The sequence below is a fragment of the Perna viridis genome, chromosome 15, assembly GCF_037379345.1.
Source record: "Perna viridis isolate PV_CMFRI_1.1 ecotype Kerala chromosome 15, ASM3737934v1, whole genome shotgun sequence".
In the NCBI taxonomy this organism is placed as follows: Eukaryota; Metazoa; Mollusca; class Bivalvia; order Mytilida; family Mytilidae; genus Perna; species Perna viridis.
Genome location: NC_142459.1, coordinates 13,163,807 through 13,187,168, shown reverse-complemented (window position 1 = coordinate 13,187,168; position 23,362 = coordinate 13,163,807). Strand labels below are relative to the sequence as shown.

Here is a 23,362-nt window from a genome sequence, read left to right as displayed (position 1 = left end):
ATAGAAAGTAACAAAAGTAAATGCGCGACTCGGACTCCACTAAAAACTGGGAGCATGGACCAGGTGCACCGATAGGGTAAGCGTCCTCTGCTTTTCTAGAAACAACCGCCGAGTTGCTGATAAAAATTCAAGTCCGGGGTAGACAAACGAGGAAAGGTGAACTATGACCCGTTGAAAAAATCAGTTTTCATGGCGCTGATGGATACATCATAACGATCCACGAGTTCATGATGACGACCATAAAACTTCTGTAGTGATGACTTCAATCTTGTAGCAACATAACCCAGTTCCAGAAGACTATTTGTTAGAGTTCTAACGCGATACAAAAAACACATAATCTGTTTTAGTTTAGATCTATTAATCTATTTTAGATTTTGAACAAAATCAAGTTTGATTCAAATGCACATTTTTTATCGAATGGGTGAGTGGGGAGAACAAAGCATTTTTTTTTTCATTCCAGTGATTAGCATTTAAATAAATTGTCTCTCTATTACAAATTTTATTTCAAAACGAGCTTGACAGAAAAATGTTTTATTCACATACCATTGTGTTGTGTTGTGGTATATATTCCGTATAAAAGAATGAAAAAAATGAAGATCAATTAAAACATTTGTATGTACGTTACATTTTTAAGTTTTCATAAATTTCGGATTGTTGTCGCAATCGTTTAATATCAGAAGAGGTACTTTCTATGTCATCAGTACCATAAGTGGCATTATGGAAGTCTGGCAAATCAACTTCTTCGTAATTTTCATTTGGACCAACTCTACCCCAAGGAGCAACTTCTGAACTAATGTATTCATTCGGAGCACTTCGTCGACATTCTGCAGTTCTGCAAATCAAAAATGTGACTCAAACATCATTTTGTCATTCAAATTTAAAGGTTTTATCACACAATTTACCTTTGTAAAACAGATCATAGTACATCTGGTTATTACAAGTCTGCTCGAGAAATACAAGTTTTCCAATGAGTTATTCTCTATGAAACAAAAAGCGATGAACAATTTTTAGAGTAATACGTTTTGATGTTTCACATGTGATTTTTACTCTAGGAAAAAACTTGAAGCGAAATGTAACTAACTGCTCCAGGTTTCACCCGCTTTTTTTTTTCAAATAATCAGTACAAATTATCGTGATGAATGATGAAAATAATCAATTACATTATACTGTGCGTGTTGTTTGTGTCTATTTTTATATTTTTGTTTCCTGAAAAAAAGATGCCCCACTCTTGGTTTTGATTACTTCGCGCATGCAATTAAACAAATGAAAATGCTAGAATATTTTAGTTGTTCGAAGGTCCATTTACGCAAAGTTTGCGTTTGTCGGCAGATTTTTTTTTTTTTTTGCATTGTCCACATTATTTTATTGTATTCAATCTGACTTACCTTGATTGATTCTTGTTACAGCCTATAATTTCAAGACAATATTGTTGCACTATTTTTGCATATCGTATACTGTACTGCAGAATTTGGTTTTTTAACTTACGTGTATATAAACAGAATACAGAGATGTGTTGGTTCAGATTGAAGTTCTGTTGTCATACATTTTACAACTGAATACGGAACAAAAATGATTGAAAACCTATTTACATGATACAGTTTTTGTTAGATAGAAAATTTTAGAATCTCCTCATTGTTGTAGAACAAGATTACACATATGTTCAAGACGGGAAGGCATGCACATCAAAATTTAAAACCGTATATCCAGATCGTAATATTTTGAATGTGTATCTTTGTGTTAAGAGTCACTACTTTTACAATAATTGTTATAATTGCATTTTTCAAGATTGAAACTATCACATTTTTGTTGTATCTAATGTATTGATGATTGTTGATATCTAAGATAATCCATTTTGGGTCGACTCTGTATTTTATCAACTATCACAAAGGGTATGCATACCTCTACTCAGTCTTATTCTTTGAATTATGTATGGAACAGCAACGAAAATTACTAGTGTCAAAACAACACATGCCGACGCAACACCAGCAAGTGTGACATAAGTTACAGTATATTTACTTTGATCTTCTCCACTTATCAAAAAATCTAAAATATAAGGATCTGTATACTTTATAAAAAGATAACTAAATTCATATTATCAAAATTAGTCAATAAGTTGATTTTTGTCATGTTGAATCAGTTACAGTTATAGTGATTTGTCAATTCCCTATTCAAATCTGGGCAATCATGAAGCAGCAAATAATCTACCGATATTTCCTCTTAAACTTTAGTTGTTCCGTTCTATTATTTTTCATTACGCTTTTGAACTGAAAAAGTTATCAAAAACATATACATTACGAACATATTGGTCATCGTTGTGCCCCTGCTCCATGACACTTAACATGTTTGTATTATGTACATGTAAGTTTGCATTAAAATATCGTATCCTGTAGTACCTTGACACCCTGCTGTATTACAGTTATGATAGTCTGTATCATTCCCGATACAATAAATTCCATTGCTGGCTGGTTCTGGTGTATCACAGCTTCTATTCCTGCTTTGGATTCCTCCATCACACGTTGTGTTACAGTGTGTCCACTCCGACCACGAAGACCATCCGCCATTGACTGTTTGATATAAAATGATTCAGTATTAAAGCGTTGTTTTCAAAATATGTGTTTTATTATGCCATTATCTCCTTAAAAATTTAGAAAAAAAACAAAGAACTTATTTCGGTGACTTGTGTGTCTACTCTAAAGTATGCGCATTTCTCGTTTATCTTTTTTTTTTTTCGTTTTGGTGATATGTTTTCATTTGTACTATTTGCTCTGGTCCTCTTTTCTTGTTATTTTTCGTATCCTGGTAATAAACCATGTAGAACCATATATCATTTCAAGTTAAACAGGCACATGTATTCTTTCCCTCTGTATTTAGTATTATACAGTCCGTTTGTTCCTTCATTTAAATTTGCAATATCCATTTTTTTAACACATTATCGTCGGATAATTTGTATTTGGTCGGGAATATAAAAACGTAAACAACCGAACGGAAATAGTGTGAAAAATTGGCGCAGGTGACATCTCGAAATGCCAGGTTTAAATTAATGCCTGTGTAGGAAGGTAAGGATGCGTTTAATGAAGTAACAGTGTTATACCTGAATAACTAATATGTGTAAACCAATGAAAAATGCAGAATATTATATGAAGTATAATATCACATACTAATATCGTGTATACCTAATAATGCAATCACTTCCTGTATTTATAACATTAACTGGCTTACTTCAATGAATATGAATACGAAAACATTTAGATAACTTGTCTCAACAGACGGAGAAACCACAGCATTAAATAAAATTAATTCGAAATACGGTATTATTGAGTGAATGCAAATGTCGTACCATTTAACAGAAAGTAAAAGTTGTTTTCTTGTGTGTTTAAAATCAATATTCACCATTTTATTTGTATGTTTTAAAAATGACTAATGCATAGCTTAATTTTCTTAAAAAATGAAAATGAAATTTAATGGCCAGTCATATTATGCACTGATAATGCAATATTTTTTTGTTTTTTGTTTTTTTTGTTTTATCAAATCTCAGTTATTTTGCAAAATATCGATAGACAGTACAAATTACTTGGACACGCCTGTATAAAACAGCTTTGAAACTCATCAGCACTTCCGTGGCAATTGCGTCCATGATTCAAGGGGACAGGATTGTCACAATACCGCGAGCGCTTACGTTGACCGTTACCACATGACAAACTACAAGATTCCCAATGGGTCCATCTGCTCCAATGACCATCCACTACAAATTAGAAAACAAATCAACGGTAATTAAAAATAAGACTTATAAAAAAAAAGATAATACTATCTACTGTTTCCTGAAGGAGTTTAAATAAATGCTTGAAACTAATTCATGTTCCACAATGATATTTCTTTTGGCACCATCCACTAAATTACTACAAGAAAGATAAATTATTCTACAATGAGAGAACGTAAAGTTTCTAAACCGAAATTTCATGGAATATAGAAGATTTTTTTTAATTAGAGAAACGCTTTCAGACACAGTCAAAAAGAGTGGGATTAGTCTTGATGAACATATAGGTATACAACAAGAGAGCGAAAAGCATCATGTTGGAGATTCATGCCTATAACTTTTAATCATTCTACATCCCTGTTAGAGGAACAGGTAATAACGTATGCAAGATACAACTACTGTTAGTTTGTTTCAATTTTGCCTGTAAATTAATGTTTATGTTAAAAAATAGATAAGCACTGATACTTGACTCTAACACGCTGATCGTGAAAACGTAGTCGTAGGGATTTGTTTGGGTTTTTTTTTTTTGTTTTTTTTTTGTTTTTAATTATGTTCTTTTTTATCTTTATCATTTTCTATATGATTTTACATTTTTGTTTATTTTTTGGGTATATATATAGGGGTCTGAGTGGTCTAGGGCGCTGGACTTAGTGCAGGCGGTGTTGCCATAGATGTCACAGCGGTACGAGTTCGAGTCCCGCGGAGGGAACGACAAAAATTGGCTTCGCAAATTTGACAGTTCTAACATCGTTGGGAATTTTTCAGACCCTTCTATAAGTTTACGTTATCTTCCCTGTAGCAATTTGATCCAATGGAGCAGTGTAGTGAATAGAGTCGTCACATTCTGAGACGTTATATATATATATATATAGTTGTATTTTTGTTAAAAAATGTACTGATCTTTATAACAGTTTATTTTTACTTGTGTCCTTTTACTTGTCACAAAAGTGATATCTTTGAACAATAATATATATACAAAAATATACATATGACATTTTGCATAAAATCCAGACCATATGGTCCAAGTATTATGTATTTTAGAGATCAGCAAAACATTGGTATTTGATAACCTAACCAGGACACCCCTTTATTAAACAAGGTTTTGTTTCTACCAATACAGCGTTGTCTATTTGCTGATGGCGCTGGGCTATCACAGTTTCACTGTTACATGTAGCTGAGCATGTATTCCAGTAGGACCAAGGTCCCAGTTATATGTGCACCATTTACTGACACGTAATTATAATAAGCAATTTTTTTTTTTATTTTACTTTTACAACACTTTATAATCATCTCCTTATTAATGCAGTAGATCCATAGTAGATTACCAGTATTTATTGCTATAGCCAGAATTGGTATTCCAAACGATTCACCATAGCATTCAAATAATTGTTGCAATGCTAGTCTCCCAATAATTGATTATATACCTCTTTGAAATATAAATGTGTACAATGATGTTGAATTTGAGACGAAATCTTTTCCCGTACCTTGTCCTTATAAAATCAACTGAAATTTAATAATGAAAAGTACGAGATATTTCCCGTCCCGAATTCGATACCGTTTACAATTTTTACATTATAACCAATTTTAAGTTATGTAACTCAACGTAAAATGAACTGTTTAAAGAAATAATGAATTATAGAAAAAATACTTTAATGATATATGCAAAAATCTTTTTATTTTTCATGTTATGTTTAAGGAATACTTGTAAGACTTTACCAAAATTATGCGAACTTTACCTGGACATCCCTTTATAAAACAGTGTTTGATTTGGTAACTGTTATCGCTGCAGCGATGTCCGTTTGTTGACGGCGCTGGGTTGTTACAATATCTGTTCCGTCTTTGAGTTCCATTATTACAGGTAGTTGAACATGCATTCCAGGAAATCCATTGTCCCCAATTACCATTTACTGGTCAGAAAAAAATAGCAAATATGATATTGATTGGTAAAAAGTAAATTAAATGTATCAATATTTAGGTATGATTTTATTTCTTTCTTCAGTACTAGTGTGGCTATAGGAGGTTGAAAAAAGAAAACTTACCATCATAAAGTGTAAATGGTATATGAGATGACCGAGAATGAATTGTTATAGTTCAACAATAGATCCTGTTTCTCGATAACACGTGTGCAGCGCTCTATCAAAACGTACTTGTGTTGTTGACCCATTTCACAATTCCACGCCTCGGTACTGTTAATTATACTATTGTTACAGAATGTGTTCAAAAAGAATGAATGTGATGTGTGTGGCCTAAATTATTAAATCTTATTATTTTAAAGAACGTATCTTGCTATTTTAGTCCCGATTTTTTCTGGTACGAATAGACATGTAAGCCTGTACTTATAATACTCTATTTGTAATTGTAATTTATTTAAGTGCATTTATGAAAGAGTAATCAAGGGAACCAAGGTTATAGCGGTAATTAAAAAATGTAATCCAGGGACAAAGACCATACACGGAAAACAGACATACACAACAAAGAACATGAAGTAACTAAAATCATACATACAAAATAACAAAAGCAAATGACCACCTCGGACTCCACTAAAAACTGGGAGCATGGACTAGGTGCACGGGTAGGGTAAGCGTCCTCCTCCTTTGCATAAAATCCAGACCATTTGGTCCAAGTATCATGTACTTTAGAGATCAGCAAAACATTGGTATTTGATAACCAGGACACCCCTTTATTAAACAAGGTTTTGTTTCTACCAATGCAGCGTTGTCTATTTGCTGACGGCGCTGGGCTATCACAGTTTCACTGTTGCATGTAGCTGAGCATGTATTCCAGTAGGACCAAGGTCCCAATTACATGTGTACCATTTACAGACACGTAATTATAATAAGCAAACATTTTTACTTTTACGACACTTGGTAATCATCTCCTTATCAATGCAGTAGATCCATAGTAGATTACTAGTATTTATTTACTTCTATAGCCAGAATTGGTATTCCAAACGATTCACTATAGCATTCAAATGATTGTTGCAATGCTAGTCTCCAAATAATTAATTTTATACCTCTTTGAAATATAAATGTGTAAAATGATGTTAAATTTGAGATGGACTCTTTTCCCGTACCTTGAATGCTTTTTTTTTCAGCTTTCGCCAAATATTTCCAAAGAGCAACAAAACATTCAGTGACTGTTCTAAAGCATGTTCTATGATAACGATCTCTTTGCAAAATCTGATTTCTGCTGTTTCATTATAGAACTTTTATATTGACAATTTCAGAACAATTTTATGGGAATTTAGAGGTTACAACTGATGTTTTCAAGAGGTGGGGTATAAAAAGATTTTGCAGCGTGACCCCTTTGGCACCTTTGAAATATAGAAAACATGAAAAACATAAGAGATAACTAATATCTTCATGGGGTGTCAAAGACAGAAATGGCCCGTTTGCAGTTACATGGTACCCCATACCGAAGTTGCTTAACCAATATCTAATGGCTGTGATTCTTAGTTGCTTAGGAAAATGTTACAAAACGATGTTTTCTGTGCTCCCAACATTCAACATACTATAATTTATTTTGCAACTCAGCCAAAAATAACCATAATTAGTAAGCTACAATAGATTTCCAAAATGAACAGAATTGATATTTTGGCGCAAACCATGTTACAAATCAGATATTTATGAATAAAAACCTACGAAACACAGTCTAATATCAGAAAATGTATAAAAAATAAAGGATTAAAAATGCTTTACCTATATGGCATTCCCTTATTTGACATGACTGATATTGATAACTACTGCCACTACAGGTCAAACCTATAGCTGATGGCCTCGGACTATTACAGTATCGTTTTCTTCGTTGTGTTCCACCGTTACAGGTAACTGAGCATGTATTCCATGCAGACCACTGTCCCCAATTTCCATTTACTTTAGATAAAAAACGAAAAACAAAGTACATGTGTATACCTATTATATAAAACATGTACATACATAAATGCAAAACTGTATTTGTAGAAACATTCAAAGAGCTGGAATTTGTCTTTATTTGTACTATATGTGTATATGATTTTTTTTTTTTTTTTTTTTTTTTTTTGGAATGAACGAACCTTTATAATTTCAAATATTCACTCTTTAAGGAGGTAGACCTAGGGTAAGGGACACAACTCTTACAAATCATTTGACCGTTTGTATTCACTTTTTTCATCAATTTAATGTAAGCATCAAAGTAACTTGGATTGATTTTATTATGTGTCAAAGGAAAGCTTGAAATGCTTTGGTGAAATTGAATATGATTTAAAGAGTTATGCCCCTTACCCTAGGTCTACCTCCTTAAGAAAAGTCCTTAAACACTCAACAACTTTATAGAAAAAAACAGACTGTTTAAGATGACTTGCTACATGCAAAACTTATTATCTATGATTGGTCGATCGTGCTAAGACTACATATGGCACTTTCTAATTATTTTTTAACAATATTCTTATTTCAGATTTTAAGTACCTCTTGAATATAATTTATTTTTGGATTTAGATCTCCCTGTGTATTTGGTTCTAATGCTGCTTAGAGAAGGTTAAACCTTTAAACACGTGTACAGCATATCATCATTTGCAATATTGAAATGAGTGGTATTTTTGTATTTATGTTTGAATGATATATTATGTTTGAAATTTATTGTAGATATATAATGACCAAATCAATGTATAATCAGCACAGCAAGTGCAATGACCAAAATTTAAACATGAGCCAATTCCATAGGCATGCAGATAGGAAGCGGTTAACATTTGTTTTTGTTTTAAAATGTCTCATTTGAAGATTGAAGAAACTAAATGCTACGTGATATGAGGTTAACATGCTGCTGAAAGCTGAGACTAGAGGCCTTCACGATGCAACTCGGAATATCGTAGTTGCATCGTTCCCATGATGTGTTTTATACCATTATATATTTATTAGATTACTAACACTTAAAACCAACAGAAGGATCGGTAATTTGTAAAACTCAGACCGATACCTTAATGGCAAACTCGGAATAACTTGCCTGCTGACATAGAATAAATGTGGTAGATGTTTAAGTTCAGATAAGATGTTATTAAAAAGACAAGCGTTCAAACAAATAAACAAAAGCCTACCAACATAATTCCCATAGCATTTTATTCCTACATCTTCTGAATGACTGCAGTCGTCGTTTCTCCATCCGTTATGTGAACATTGGTCAATTCTGGCTTCCTGTCCGGTACAGTTTACATTATCTAGGTTTATCTGCTGTGAAGATAATCCACGAGTAGTAAAATACTCCGCATCGTCAGTGCTATAAAACATGCAATTTTGTTATCAATTATTAACTAGTTTTGTTTAACTTCTGTACTACTCTGCATGGACGCTTGAGAATGTTGCAATTCAATGTTAATGTTTTTATGACTATTTTACTGATCAATTTTCGTTTCAAACATGTACAATCAAACCTGAGTCGTAGCTGTCTACAGGCAACTCGAGCTTTTTTAAGGCCAAAACCATCATCACATATTGTTCCCCATTGACTAGAATAATACACTTCAAGTCTGCCGTCCCTAGGACCAACTCCTCCAACAAGACGAAGATCTCCTATTTAAAACATAGTATCTTCAGTTTTACTTACCATATTATTTTCATTTCCTAATCACCAAATCATTGTCTAAAATTATTTTTATACAAGGTATAAAGTAATATACACAAATAAATAAGGTTTGTGTATCAGGTAAATATGAATTCTAATGTGTCCCTAAGTCCTTTCACCTAACAGGAAAATCAAGGAACTGAAATTTGAACAGTAAAAAAAAACTGAATAGTTATCTACTTGGTATGGCTGTATTTGTACACTGTTGCAGATCCTCTGCTGCCTTACACGATACTATCAGGGTCTGTCTTATTCAGTAACATCTTGTGATAATGTTCGCGCTCTAGATTTACTTACGATGAAATATCACTCGGTTAACGAAAGTTATATTTGTATGTAGCCATACAAATATACAAATCCAGCGGGATTCGAACCCCTTTCCTTCTTTGACATCTATGGCAACACCGCCTGCACTAAGTCCAACGCTCTAGACCACTCGGACAATTAGGCTATATAGAAATATAGCTTTCGTTAACCGAGTGATACTTCCTCATAAGTAAATCTAGAGCGCGAACATTAGCACATGATGTGACTGAATAGGGCAACCTCTGATGGTATCGAGTAAGACAATAGATGATCTGTAACAGTATACAAATACAGCCACACTAAGTATACAATACATATAAGAAGTCGCATAGGGTGAGGCAACTCTACCATCTTACTTGCTAATACATTACTATGTAGATACACAACATGCACCGTGAGGATCGACATAGTATGTTAAAACAAGGATGCATACATGTATGTAATCAAGTCAAAACTTCACCCCAACTCTAGAATCGATGTGAGGTTGCAAATTTGCGATGCAAATTTGGTCGCTCTCTCAGCGGAATTCGAATCCTTTCTCTTATCTGACATCTATGGCAACACCCCTGCATTAAGTCCAACGTTCTAGACCACTCGGCCATATGTATATCTATATTTTCATTTATATATTATTTATTTATCTACCGCAACTTTCAATCCTTTGAAAGGAGATATCAATACTATTCCATACAAGTAGGTGTTTTACCTCTATCAGGCGCTGTATTCTGCTTTTTATGTAAATTGGTACAATAAAACAGAAGCGGCTTCACGAATTTGTAATGAGTTTTGCTCATTCGATGGGGGAAATGCCTATTTTCCTTTCACCCGTTTTTTCTAACGTTTATACACTGTATCACAGTGTATAGACCCATATAACTTAATTATCTTGAGTAAAACCATTTTTAAAATGACAATTCTCGTCATCTTAATTTTTACCTCGGATGTAGTATATAGTAATATACTGTTTTTAGAGCAAGGTTGAACGATTACTGATGTTTAAAATTTTAATACGTTTCTAAATTTACTTTCGTATTTGTAATGGTCAAATATATCAAAATAAAAACCTTGTCGAGGTTGTTTACTTCCGTAGCAACGTATTCCCACGTCTTTACTGTGACTACAGTAATGCTGTGCCCATGCATAAAGACGCTTGCAATTATCAATGCTTGTCTCTGTTCCAGTGCATGCTAATCGATCTAACCAAATCGGTTCTTTACCATTTCCATGTGTGTAGTACTGTGCATTACTGGTTCTGAAGTAATCATATCATGTTTGTTTGTTTGTTTGTTTGTTTGTTTGTTGAGGTTTAACATCCGAGCAGCAATATTTCAGCTATATTCAGACGGTGAACATGAAATGGATGATAAAATGAACATGAAATAATGATGAAATAAAAAAAGGGTGGGACACAAGGATAATAGGGTCGACAAATTTTGATTGCCACTAGAAAAGAGGGGATGGGTAAGGTCGGGCAATTTAGCCTCCTGTGGCGGAGCGCAAAGGTTCCTACTCCTATTGAATACCACAGCAGGATTCTTTAACGTGCGAGGAACGTGACATCTTTCCTAACACGGTGCACCACTATGGTTTGCGGTCAGGTTTTCCGTATTATAGGCTGACAACCCCAGCTTGTAACATGCCAGGGGTACCCCATTCCACCACCTGGGGCACACATCCCAGTTGCTCTGTGGACAGAGCGCCTAGCCCCCGGCTAGGTTTCTGATCACTATTTAGTCGCCTTTAGTGCTGCTGCAGGCCTATTCTTTTAAACACCCGGACCAGCATCATAGTAAAAGTATGTCTTATTTTATGCATAGATTTTTGCTCAAACGTTATGGTAAAAATGATCAATAGAATATCTGTGATGATCGTACTTTAGATTAGAGTAGGCGAAATTGATGTGGCCTGATATTAGTCATTCAACACTGATATTTGTTATTAGAGTATTTTGACAGAGATGAAACACATGGTAAAAGCTGGAGAATTGGACAACCTTTTTTGTACGTTGTCCAATTCTTTCTTTCGTAGTTATACATGTAACACCATTTAAATATTGTTCTGCAGAATCTTGAAATTAACATATGAAACTCAATGAATAAATTATTTATGATATAGACAAAAGATGAACTTACGACATTCTATCATTCGGGATATTAAAATGTGACTTCATGCGTCTGTTTTCGTTATCCTTAGAACAACACAAGGTTTGTGTGATTTTAAGACTTGTTGCCCAATTTAAATTATCTTGATATTTATAAATATTTGACCGACTATATCATATTCAATGCTTGTCCTGGGCCCAGTTTTATAAAGAATCTCACATTGAGATTTTCCTCAAACCCTTTCTAAACTTCAATTTTGAGCGATCGAATATCATTGAAATAAAAAAAGTAAGGAGTTGAGGAAAGTCTCCATTTGAGATATTTTCTGCAACCCAAGCCTGATCAGTACGTTTCTTTATTATTCAATTTGTAACTTACTTAATCTTAATTAACAATTGCTTCAAAATTAACATAAATAATATTAAAAGGTAAGGATACATAAGCAATTATAGTCGGTTGTACATAATAAAGGATGCATGTATTACCGTTCATATCAACAGAGTAATCAAGGTAACACAATTCGAACGGAAAGTTAAAAAAATATATATACTACAAGGATAAAGGATATTAGGGGAAAATAAACAAACACAGCAAAGAACACGGTATTATCCAAATAAAACGTACAAAGAAACATGAGCAAATGAGTAAATGAACAACCCAAACTCCACTAAAAACTGGGACCATGGACCAGGTGCAATGGTACGGCAAGCATCCTCTACTCTTCTAGAAATATCCATCAAGTTGTTAATAAAATGGCACGTCTGAGGTAGACAAAATAGAAAAGGAAAACTATGAAATGGTGAACAAATCAATGATGCAAATGAATACACCGTAACGATCCACGAGTTCATGATGACGACGATAACACTTCTGAAGTAATGACTTCATTCTTGTAACGACATAACACTTCAAGAAGCTTCATTGTAAGAAGTCTTGCATAGTACAAAAGGTCCGCGTAATTATGACAAACTCTGGTATACCGCTATTGTATCAGTTGTGATGATACAACAATGTAATCAAGTACCATAAAACAGGTTGCTTTTTTTGTTGTTTTTGTTTTTGTCAAGCCAAATATCGCGATCCAATCTTCATAAGGAGTTGTTACAATCAGTGGTCGACATGTGCACATTTGAAATGAAAGATGAATTTTCTTACCATGTGCCCGACTCTATACAGGTTGTTTGTACTTACGCAAGGTTTAATTGGTGGCATGCAACTTTAGCATCATTACCGTCAAATCCATCAACGCATATTGTTCCCCATGTATTTCTATGAAATATTTCAAGTCTACCTCTTATTGAACCACCAACCAGCCGCAGGTCTCCTGTTGTTAAAACATACGGAAAAAGAGATAAAGATTTTTTTATTTATTACACCACCCGAAAGTGTAGGATTCGTCAATGCAAGTAAGTTGAAAAATGAATGGATATTACAGGAATTCCTGCACGGTGTTGATCCTACTGAGAAATGTATGGAACTAAAATTTCAAAAAAAAATCAAAAAAGCAATTTAAACAAATCATTAGCTTTTCGCGCACTGATCTTATAAACATTTGTAAAATTTACAGACTAAACAATAAAATGTAACTTCAAACAAAGATCTATGGAGATATTAAACATTATCCTATCTCGTTTTCTTTCTATAAATCAAGATATAGGTGCTTTTATATAATTATTATTTCATGTTGACGTCAGTTATTCAAAATGTAATGTTTTAGAGTTAGCTCTATTGTGCCTTTTCTTCCTGTCTTCGGACTGAATAACTTCCCATAGACAACAACTGTACAGACATTTCAAGATGCTGACATTTCAAAAATAGATGTTTTATCATGCTTCTTTTTTGATAGTATTATTGTATGCACACTTTACCCTCTGACGCATCGAAACACCAAACCCCAATATCTTGACTATGACTGCAATCATTTGCTCCCCAAGGCCTATGACTACAATCGGCTATTTTGTCTTCTGATCCACTACACGATAAATCGTCCAACCAGATTATTCCAGTACCATCGCCAGATGTATAAAATCTGACATTATTCCTTGAACTGGAAAGGAGGATATATTTTTTCTCATTAAACAAGTCTTGCAATAGTTTTACCTGTTCGTGATCACTCGGTCTTTTTAACAGCATCCGTTCATGATCAAGCTACAATATTTGCCATCAAATATCAATCATTTCACAATCATTTATCTCGCTTGATAGTGTGTCTGGTTGACCATAAGACAAGGATGTCTTATGTCATGTGACCCTGTGATTTCACGAGAATGGGTCCTAGTCTACCTTTCAAAGGCATTGAGACTTTTTATTTAGAGAGAGTTAAGTTCAGTGTTAAGGGCAAAACATCTTTCTGTATAAAAAATACCCAAAAATTCTACGTGATAAAGGTATTACGCTCCCGAAGGGAGCGTTATGGCCGTATTATCAACTGGGTCATGTATACTTATGGGCAGAAAAGGCATCAATATCCGGTTTGTGCATGTAAATTCAGGAACATAAAAACAATATAATGACAGCTTCATTTTAGCACACTTCAAAAATGTGATTGAGAACAGAACCAGTCTCAGTAGCGTTTTTGATAAAGTTCAAAACATATCATATTTTTTCAATATATGGATTGTCAAAACAGTCAACAGAAGGCGCTCCAATGTTTACGAAAATACCATTACCCATAATTCCGTACTATTGCCAAAACGACCCAAAGACATTTCCGACCACGACAATCGAACTAATAACCGTGACTAGCGCAATAACGTATATCCGTTTTTGAGTTCGTTTATAAACATGGTCGTTTGTGCTAAAGGAATAACTGAGAGGTAACCTACACAAATAATACAAACAAATACAATCATTTAAGAAATAAAATCAAAACACCTGCTTATGTTTTAAACAATTCGAGAATGCGCATGAGCTCTACAGAAGCCATTGCGCATTCTCAATTATTTTAGTCGTTTGCCCTCGCTAAAACTGTTTGAAGTGTATGGCTGTATATTTTTGGTAAAAGCAATTTGTTAAGTTTGAAATTAGCTTTTGTCTGGAAAAAATGTCATCAAAAGTTCCGTCAAGCTTTATTTCACCCTCTAAAACAATGGAGTTCTCGTTAAAGCCAAAATCTTATGCTGATATAGTAAGAAATGGTACTATGGCTGATCATACTTATTTTGTCAAGTAGGCCTAAAGAAAATGATCGAAATTTAAATATCACTGCCAATAAATTTTAAGTTGACCATGATTACATTCATTGTGATGCAGAATTCCCAGTGTCAAACTCTCAGGTTGTAAAAGTACATTGTCCAAATTTGACCATGGTCAATATACTTCAGAACCCACAATATCTCCTGATACTTTTCCCCTAGCTGTGAAACGTAGCTCTAACTTTTTATGTATTTTTGTTAACGTTAGATCGTAAAATCAAAAAAAAAAACATCAATAGCTACGATTTAGCAGCTACTTTTCTCCAAGATTATAATTTAGAGAATCCACCTTCCCATGTGCACACTTTTCGTAATACCACTGACCCAAACATGAAAACAAGGAATATTCACTCTGATAATGTAAACAAACTAGCTCTAGTAGATTTGAAATCAATTCTATCAAAACCTGTATATATAAATAATAACACCTACAACTTTCACAATGTTCCAGGAGATGGACATTGCTTTTTTCATTCACTTAGTTTGTTAATTCATGGTAATACTGCAAACACCAACTTTTACAGAAATATAATATGTACTAATGTTGCTCACAACTGGCCTACATGGCATGAAAAAGTTAGAATTACTCATCATAGTAATATGACAGTTGATATGTACACAAACAGTATGTTTAGGGGCAGCGGGTGGGATACAAGTACTGAAACAGAAGCTGCCTCTATTTCTCTATTTTATTAGCAGTTAAAATAAATGTTTGTTTTGATCAAGGTTCAACTTACTCATTACATGAATTTCAACCTACATATTTTGATAACACAATTGACATCCTTCTGACATCTATTCATTTATCCCCATTACAAAATCAAGACAGCACACAAATAAACACTCAAATGTCTAATGTAGCTTTAACTTCAAAGACAGTAAATAAAAAGAGAAAATTGCTTACTTCTGATAAACAACCTTCATAACAAAAAAGATAAAAGTACATAAAACAAAATCTCAACACAAATAACAATGACTTTGATCATTGTGTATATGAAACTGAAGTTTACAATGAAGCCTTACATGTTACATTAACAACGTCACAAAATCCTGTCATTGATGAGTCAATCAAAAATAGAAAATACACCAACTATGACCCTTCCACCGATTTAGTATACTTAAGGTGTAGAAAGCTTGGTATAAACTATGAATTTCCACAAAAAAAATCCAGAGTCATCTGATGAAAGGAAAAGAAAAGCACGAAATACTAACAGAATTAGTCAACAACTTGAAAATTTCAGATGCTCCACCTGTTCATGAAAAATTCACATTTTAATAAAGTAATGGACTGTATTCGAAATTTTGAGCTACACCAAATGTCTCTTGAATTTCATTATTGCACTGTTTGTCATGAAAGAAGACTTAACATGAAAATGAAGACTGTCGATATGTGTGTACGTTGTCACCTTGACAAAAATTGACATTAAACTTTTTTTTCAGAACAAAATAACATGAACCCTAAAACAGTGCCTCCTGAACTTAGAGAATCGAGTATAATAGAACAACAATTAATTTGCAGAATTACACCATGCATGAATATTCATATGCTCAAGCATGGTGGTACAGCTTCAAGTCGCCATTGTGTAACATTTCCCCAAGGGGTAAATGAACCTGCTCAAAAATTACTTAACTCTTACTAAAACACACTAAATCTACATGTATATCATTTTCACATTACCAATTATTTGCACATATAAGAGATGTACCAATCTCTTGCTTAGTTTAACCACCAAATCTATAGATTTATGAAGATATAAGAATGGAAATTAATTCCATAACTCTAGATAAAGGAGATCGGATATTTGTTATTTTTTGTGATGGTTTATGTGACCTTACAACCAAAATAAAACATGAATTTGGGGCTGAGTTATCTTACTTCAGAGAAAGCAGTAATTTTGACTGCATTATATCAGAGTATACTGCTATTCAAAAAGAACTATTTGACAGACAAATACCTGTCATTTTTTTCTGCCATTCCTCCTGCTTCAATCTCAAAGTACAGAGATGTTAACATGAACAAATTTGATGATCATACTGGACGGTTTAGACTTAAGAGCTTGTTTAGTGATGGGGATAAAAAAGAGGCCCTAAAAGTCTTGAATAGGATGTAACGGCTCTAAATGACCAAATTTGTGAGATGAATTCTAAGAGAGGTATGAAAAATATTCGCTGGGATAAACCTATCACTAAACATAAAACGTACGTGAAAAATAACAAAGAAGAAAGTCCACCAAATTTTGTTATGACTTCATGTACAATGGTGTACATCCAGATGATTATTTATCAGATATCTGGTATAATAGCATGTGTACCACACTGGTTCACTTTCTTCTTGAATTAATAATGCGAAATTAGCCAGATTACACACAACATTGGTTTAATCAAACCACAAAATTAGGAAATTTCATTTAGTACACTTTAGTCTTGTCAAATTTGATAACTGTGAATGCCCAAAAATTGGAACTCACAGCATTGTTTGAAAACTTTTAAACTGTACTAAAATAGTATATTATCTCAAATTTAATTTTCATAAATTGGAACTACTAAAAGCATTATTTTTTAATAATTTAATTGGTACATGGTGGAACAAGTTTGATTTAGATATGTAAGCAATGTTGTTACATAAAACAAAAAAAAAATGCTTGCAAAAGGGGGGAAGGGGAGGTAGCTTTTTACTATCACAGATGTGTTACCCAAAACAAATGGAGCAAGTTAAGATTTACCATTCAAACTTTATACAGCGTTGAATTTTATTGTGATAAGAATTTTTATGCAGGATAAGAATTTCACCAGAATCAGAGTAACCCCTTTTAAGCATATAATTCCTTAATAATTTCATTCACAACCTTCAAAATTAATCCCAAACTTTTTGGGGTGTGGCATCTGGTGGTACGATTGGAAAGAGATATGGTTTACATCATCTTCCATATATTCATTGTTAAATTCTATAGAATATAATTGTCAAAACCAGTTGCAATCTTCCTTTTGATGTTCAGAACTAAAAGTTTATAAACCAACTAATATTTAATATGTACAGTGCATGAAATCAAAGACGTTTCAGATGACACCAAAAAAGAAGACATTGATGTACAATGTACCATTATACAAATAAATTAAAAGTCAGTCCAGTTCAATATGTTTAGATATTGAATTCATGGACATTTTTGTACTTAAATGTATTTCATTATTTGATACGTACAAGTAAGAAATAAAACCAATATTCACTTCATTGGTGTGAGATATATCAGTCTACATAATAACATCTAAATGAACTGTCCCGTACTACCATACATCGTGTACTAAGTAACAGCCCTAGATTAATCCTACTAGGAGGAATGACCCGGCCAGCGAAAGCTATATTTTATATAGCCAAGCTGGCCGAGTGGTCTAGGGCGCTGTATTTGTGCAGGCGGTGTTGCCATAGATGTCACAGCGGTACGAGTTCGAGTCCCGCGGAGGGAACGACCAAAAATTTGCATCGCAAATTGACAGTTCTAACATCGTTGGGAATTTTTCAGACCTTTCTATATATATATATATATGATATAAAAAGAATTAAAAAAATATTTGCCTGAGCTATAACCACATTTACCATTCCAGGGGCGATGAAATTTAAGAGTATAGACTTGCTATTTAATTTTAGTACACTTATTAGAAATGTTAATATTTGTGTGTGAAGTTCTTCACGCATATAAGTTCAGTTCAGACAAACAAAGCAAAAAAAAATAGATTTAGGTTATGTAAGTGTCAGTACTTGCTAAATTTAGCTTTTTAAATATTTAATCCCTGACTCCATGCATGCCCTATGGTCTGCCATTAACAGCCAATGTCAACCATGTAACCGGATCATTAAAAGCATAACCAGCACTTTTAAGGTAAGCAATGCTGCATGGTTGTCAAGTTATTATTTTTTAAAGCACTTTTTCATTTTTGTTAGTTTGTTCTGCCTGCTACAAAAATTTTGTAAGTGATGGTCTTCAATAGAATAGGAATAATTGGAGGTATATCAAGAAGAGGTTTCAGACATGAATTATACAGAATGAAATATACTGCATTATTTGTCGAACCCAGAAGTTGCAAAATTGCTCATATTAAGTAAAGTATATCAGTGCTGACAAAATGAATTTATAAAAAAGCCAGAAAGGTTCTTTGAAATAATGTTTCTTCGGGAGCGTAAAAAGGTTTCACCTTCCTCATATTAACAAAAACATAAAATAGCAGATTTTACAGTGTAATACAGTGTTTCGAGTATCCGAAAGTGAACAATAAAATACAGATCAGTCTTCGGTTTTCAATACATTCCGGTTAAAGTAAATGAAACTAGAACAAAACTTACATACCCTATTGTAAGGAACTAAAAAAGATATAAAAAGTAGTGAGTAGATGTAGTAACGGAAGTTCACTTTTGCACGCAGTACTTCTCATTAATTGCTTGTTTAACAGTTAGAAAATGGATGTAGATCGGGAACAACAGAAATTTTTACCATATAAACCCTTAAAATCTGTCCGAAAGAATTGCTTGAGAAAATGATGTAAATATTGATCCCACTATTCACTCACACCCCTTATTGTCTACACATTTTTGACGAAAAAAAAATATATTAATGACAGTGTTGGATACAGGGGGAGGGTGCAAGGATTGAAACCACTCCTTTTTATTGGAAAATTTGTCAGTCTCATGCGTACAATCGACAAAAAATGGCAAATAATGTCCTAGCACCCCTTTTTTTCTGAGGAACCCCTGCTGGCATCCCTCCTTTTCAAAGTGTCTGGCGCCATCCCTGAATAATCCTTACATTTTTATGCATTAATGTATCTCTTTATATTGTAACAATCAGATATTGTATCAGATTTCTTCATGCAAGATAAAAAATGTGCACTTAAACTAAGAGCAAGAAATTTCTTAGGGAAATTTCGCTAAAGGGGTTGAAAAAAGCAATTCGATTCTTAAACAATGTTTATGTCCCTTTCACTGCCATCTTCCCTTCCTTATAGCCTAAACTTCCCTACGTTAGCATCAATATGTATTTTCCCCCTCAGAAAAGAATTGTGACAGTTTCCTGAAGGATTTATAATGATTAATTTCATTCCAACATCAGAGACAGTTTTGGTATGGTTATCAATTGTTGGATACACATGTATGAATTGTGTAGAAAATTTTGTCAGACTTGAACTATTATTCCGTTTTCTGTACCTTGAACCGAGTTGTCTGCAAATGACCATTGCCTCCGAATACCCAAATGTGTCATTACAAACGGTACCCCATTGTCGGTTATAGTAGATTTCTAATCTGCCCTGCATTTGGTATGCTCCTCCAACTAACCTTATATCTCCTGAAACGATGAATCAATTTATTTTGCTTCTTGATTTTTTATTGGGACTTAAGTAGTTGTTCATTCAGTGGAGTTTCCTGGCTTTGCTTTTTTTTTTTTTGGTTTAAATAATTAATTACAATGTAATTGTCTTCAGAAGAAAAGCTTGCAAAATGTGAGTCATTACTACTATAAGAAAATTATAAAACCTTTGATTTTTTGCGTAATAAGAAGACATATTATCATTATTTTGTGTGTGTGTGTGTGTGTGTGTGTTTTCGATGCTCATTATGTAACGAGATAAGATTTTAATGAAAAAAATGTGTGATATTTCTACCCATAAATCCCAACTGTGTTTGACACTATTTAGTTTCTTTTTTTTTTCGGTTTTATCTATAGAATGTTTCCACAATTCAACATATATCAGGTGCAGATCAAATGATAGGCGTGCCGTGCGTACGCTCCCCCTTAAATTAAGAGATTTGTTTTTATGCAGTCTTGATTTTTCACACATTCTACCTCAAAATATTTGTTTAACATGATTTGCTCGGCATTCAATTCTTTGCTCCTGTATGTTTAATACTTCAGCTTCTTAAATAAATACATACTTTAAGATTGTTGAATTCCTTGCACTTTCCATATACCTCTTCGAATTAATTGTTCATGCCAATAGTGATGTTTAAGAATTTACATAAATAAAAATTTAATAATAACGTATACGTTACTATGTCATCAAGAAAAAAGTAAATAAAATATGCATTATATTCACTAGTTTCGATTATAATATGCTAAATAACAATATATTTACTTATTTGTCGAATATTATATTTTTTTTTCTATGTTTTAACATATTACTTTAATGATATAAATTTTAAAGGCGTTTTCAATGAGGGGAACACCTTGTACCCCCCCCCTTTCCACCCCATGCTGCATGACCCCGCCTATTAATGTGACATACTAACCATAACGTAATGAAAAAATAATGCCGTTCAGGGAACCTCCAAGTAAAGCCATAAAATACATATTATGTATACTATGGTCTCTCATTTCGGTTATCTTGCTCTTTTGTATATCTCCCTGACGTCCTATATTTTAAAAAAAATGTATTACATGTACATGTAACGTGTATAATGTTAGTCATTGTGGGCTACTTTCTACATATATTGTACTTCGGTCCTCGTTCAGTTTGACCTAAATGGTTCAACACATGCATTATAGACATTACATATAAAAAATATCAATAGAGTATTTAAAAGAAAAGAGTGAATAACCAAAATATAAATACGGGTGTCGAATGACCTTAGGTTTAACGAGTGTGCGCACGAGTCAAATCATAAAGCGTTCTTGACACGAGTGATCATGTTTTGTACGGAAGCGTATTAGGGCCATGCATTTTTTTTATCAAATTGTCGAGTTTAATCTTGGAATTATCAACTTTATTCTTGGAAATTCCAACTTTAATCTTGGAATTATTGACATTAAACTTAGAAATTCCAACTTTAATCTTGGAATTTCCTACTTGTAATCTTGGAGTTATCAACTTTAATTTTGGAATTATCAACTTTTATTAATCTTGGAATTATCTACCCTAATCTTGAAATTATCAACCTAAAATTTGGAATTATCAACTTTAATTTTGGAATTATCAACTTTAATCTTGGAATTATCAACTTTTTATTAATCTTGGAATTATCAACTTTTTATCAATCTTGGAATTATCAATTCTAATCTTGGAATTATCAACCTAAGATTTGGAATTATCAACTTTAATTTTGGAATTGTCAACTTTAATTTTGGAATTATCAACTTTTTATTAATCTTGCGATATCTCAGCCTATCTCTCAGTGACGTATTCCGTAAACAAACAACAGTCATGTGTGTTTATCAAATAAATAAAAGACTTTTTATATTTCACTATTTTCTCAACTTTAAACTTTTTTTCGGAGAATACTAGTACTTAGTAAAAGCGAAATCTTTGAACTTTTGTGGCCCAGATTTATTCCAAGCTGGCCCTGTGTAGTTGCTGAATTTTGTTCTAAGCTAGCCGACCCTGTACTGTTGGCGAGTTTTGTTCTAAGCTAGCAGGCTCTCGAATGTTGTAGGCGAGTTTTTTTCTAAGGCAGTAGGATTTGTACTCTTGTTGTCGAGTTTTCTTCTAACGAGCAGTCCCTGTTGTCGATTTTTTTTCTAACGAGCAATTCCTGTTATCGATAACGAGCAACCTCTGTGTTGTTGTCGGGTTATATATACAACGATGTTAGAACTGTCAAATTTGCGATGCAAATTTTTGATCGTTCCCTCCGCGTACCGCTGTGACATCTATGGCAACACCGCCTGCACAAAGTCCAGCGCCCTAGACCACTCGGCCAGCTAGGCTAACATCGTTGGGAATTTTTCAGACCTTTCTATACGTTTACATATCTTCCTGTATCAATTTGATCACAGTGTAGTGAATAGACTCGTCACATTCTGAGACGTTTGTATAATATTGATTTGTTGTGACATGCATCATTAATTTGATCCTCTATCCTACATAATAACATCTAAATGAACTGTCCCGTACTACCATACATCGTGTACAAAGTTACAGCCCAGATTAATCCTACGAGGAGGAATGATCCGGCCAGCGAAAGCTATATTTTTATATAGCCTATCTGGCCGAGTGGTCTAGGGCGCTGGACTTTGTGCAGGCGGTGTTGCCATAGATGTCACAGCGGTACGAGTTCGAGTCCCGCGGAGGGAACGACCAAAAATTTGCATCGCAAATTTGACAGTTCTAACATCTTTGGGAATTTTCAGACCCTTCTATAAGTTTACATTATCTTCCCTGTATCAATTTGATCCGATGGAGCAGTGTAGCGAATAGAGTCGTCACATTCTGAGACGTTGTATATATATATATATATCATATTCTGGCACAAATCATACTTGGTGTATTTTGTTGTTTTTTTTTCTATCTCTTTCTCCCTTTAGTGGTACTTAAGACACCCAAAAAAAAAAAAAAAAATTAAAGTGAATTTACTTACTATTGTTTTAGTTAGGTTACCTTCCTGCTGATTACATAATTTTATCGCAAACAAGTGATTGGATATTGTTATCTCA

General features: G+C 33.5%; 1 protein-coding gene across 10 annotated transcripts; it reads right to left on the bottom strand.

Moving 5' to 3' along the window:
* Positions 1-515: 515 nt before the first annotated feature.
* LOC148597001 (CD5 antigen-like) lies at positions 516-23,362 on the bottom strand. 10 transcript variants are annotated; one of them, XM_088563349.1, is made up of 15 exons: positions 23,287-23,362; positions 21,223-21,345; positions 20,143-20,281; positions 13,623-13,801; positions 12,946-13,078; positions 10,717-10,904; positions 9,156-9,294; positions 8,823-9,001; positions 7,453-7,626; positions 5,491-5,661; positions 3,572-3,742; positions 2,394-2,564; positions 1,900-2,058; positions 1,486-1,552; positions 516-832 (listed from the first exon to the last, which is right to left on the bottom strand). In XM_088563349.1, exons 2-15 carry the CDS (start codon positions 21,305-21,307, stop codon positions 622-624), a joined length of 2,166 nt encoding a protein of 721 aa, XP_088419475.1. In that variant the 5' UTR covers positions 21,308-21,345; positions 23,287-23,362; the 3' UTR covers positions 516-621. The 10 variants fall into 10 exon arrangements, 9 of the variants coding, with proteins under 9 accessions (XP_088419475.1, XP_088419477.1, XP_088419478.1 ...); XM_088563351.1 differs by lacking the exon at positions 1,486-1,552 and adding an exon at positions 1,386-1,407; XM_088563352.1 differs by lacking the exon at positions 1,486-1,552 and adding an exon at positions 1,386-1,407 and having other exon boundaries at positions 2,017-2,058.

Excerpts from the sequence above, each read along its gene's own strand:
- LOC148597001 (XM_088563349.1), bottom strand. The coding sequence starts at position 21,307 with ATGAGAGACCATAGTATACATAATATGTATTTTATGGCTTTACTTGGA. Across the intron at positions 3,743-5,490 it reads TTTTATAAAGGGATGTCCAG|TGGATGGTCATTGGAGCAGA; the intron begins GTAAAGTTCGCA and ends TCTAATTTGTAG. Across the intron at positions 2,565-3,571 it reads TTTTATACAGGCGTGTCCAA|TCAATGGCGGATGGTCTTCG; the intron begins GTAATTTGTACT and ends TATATCAAACAG.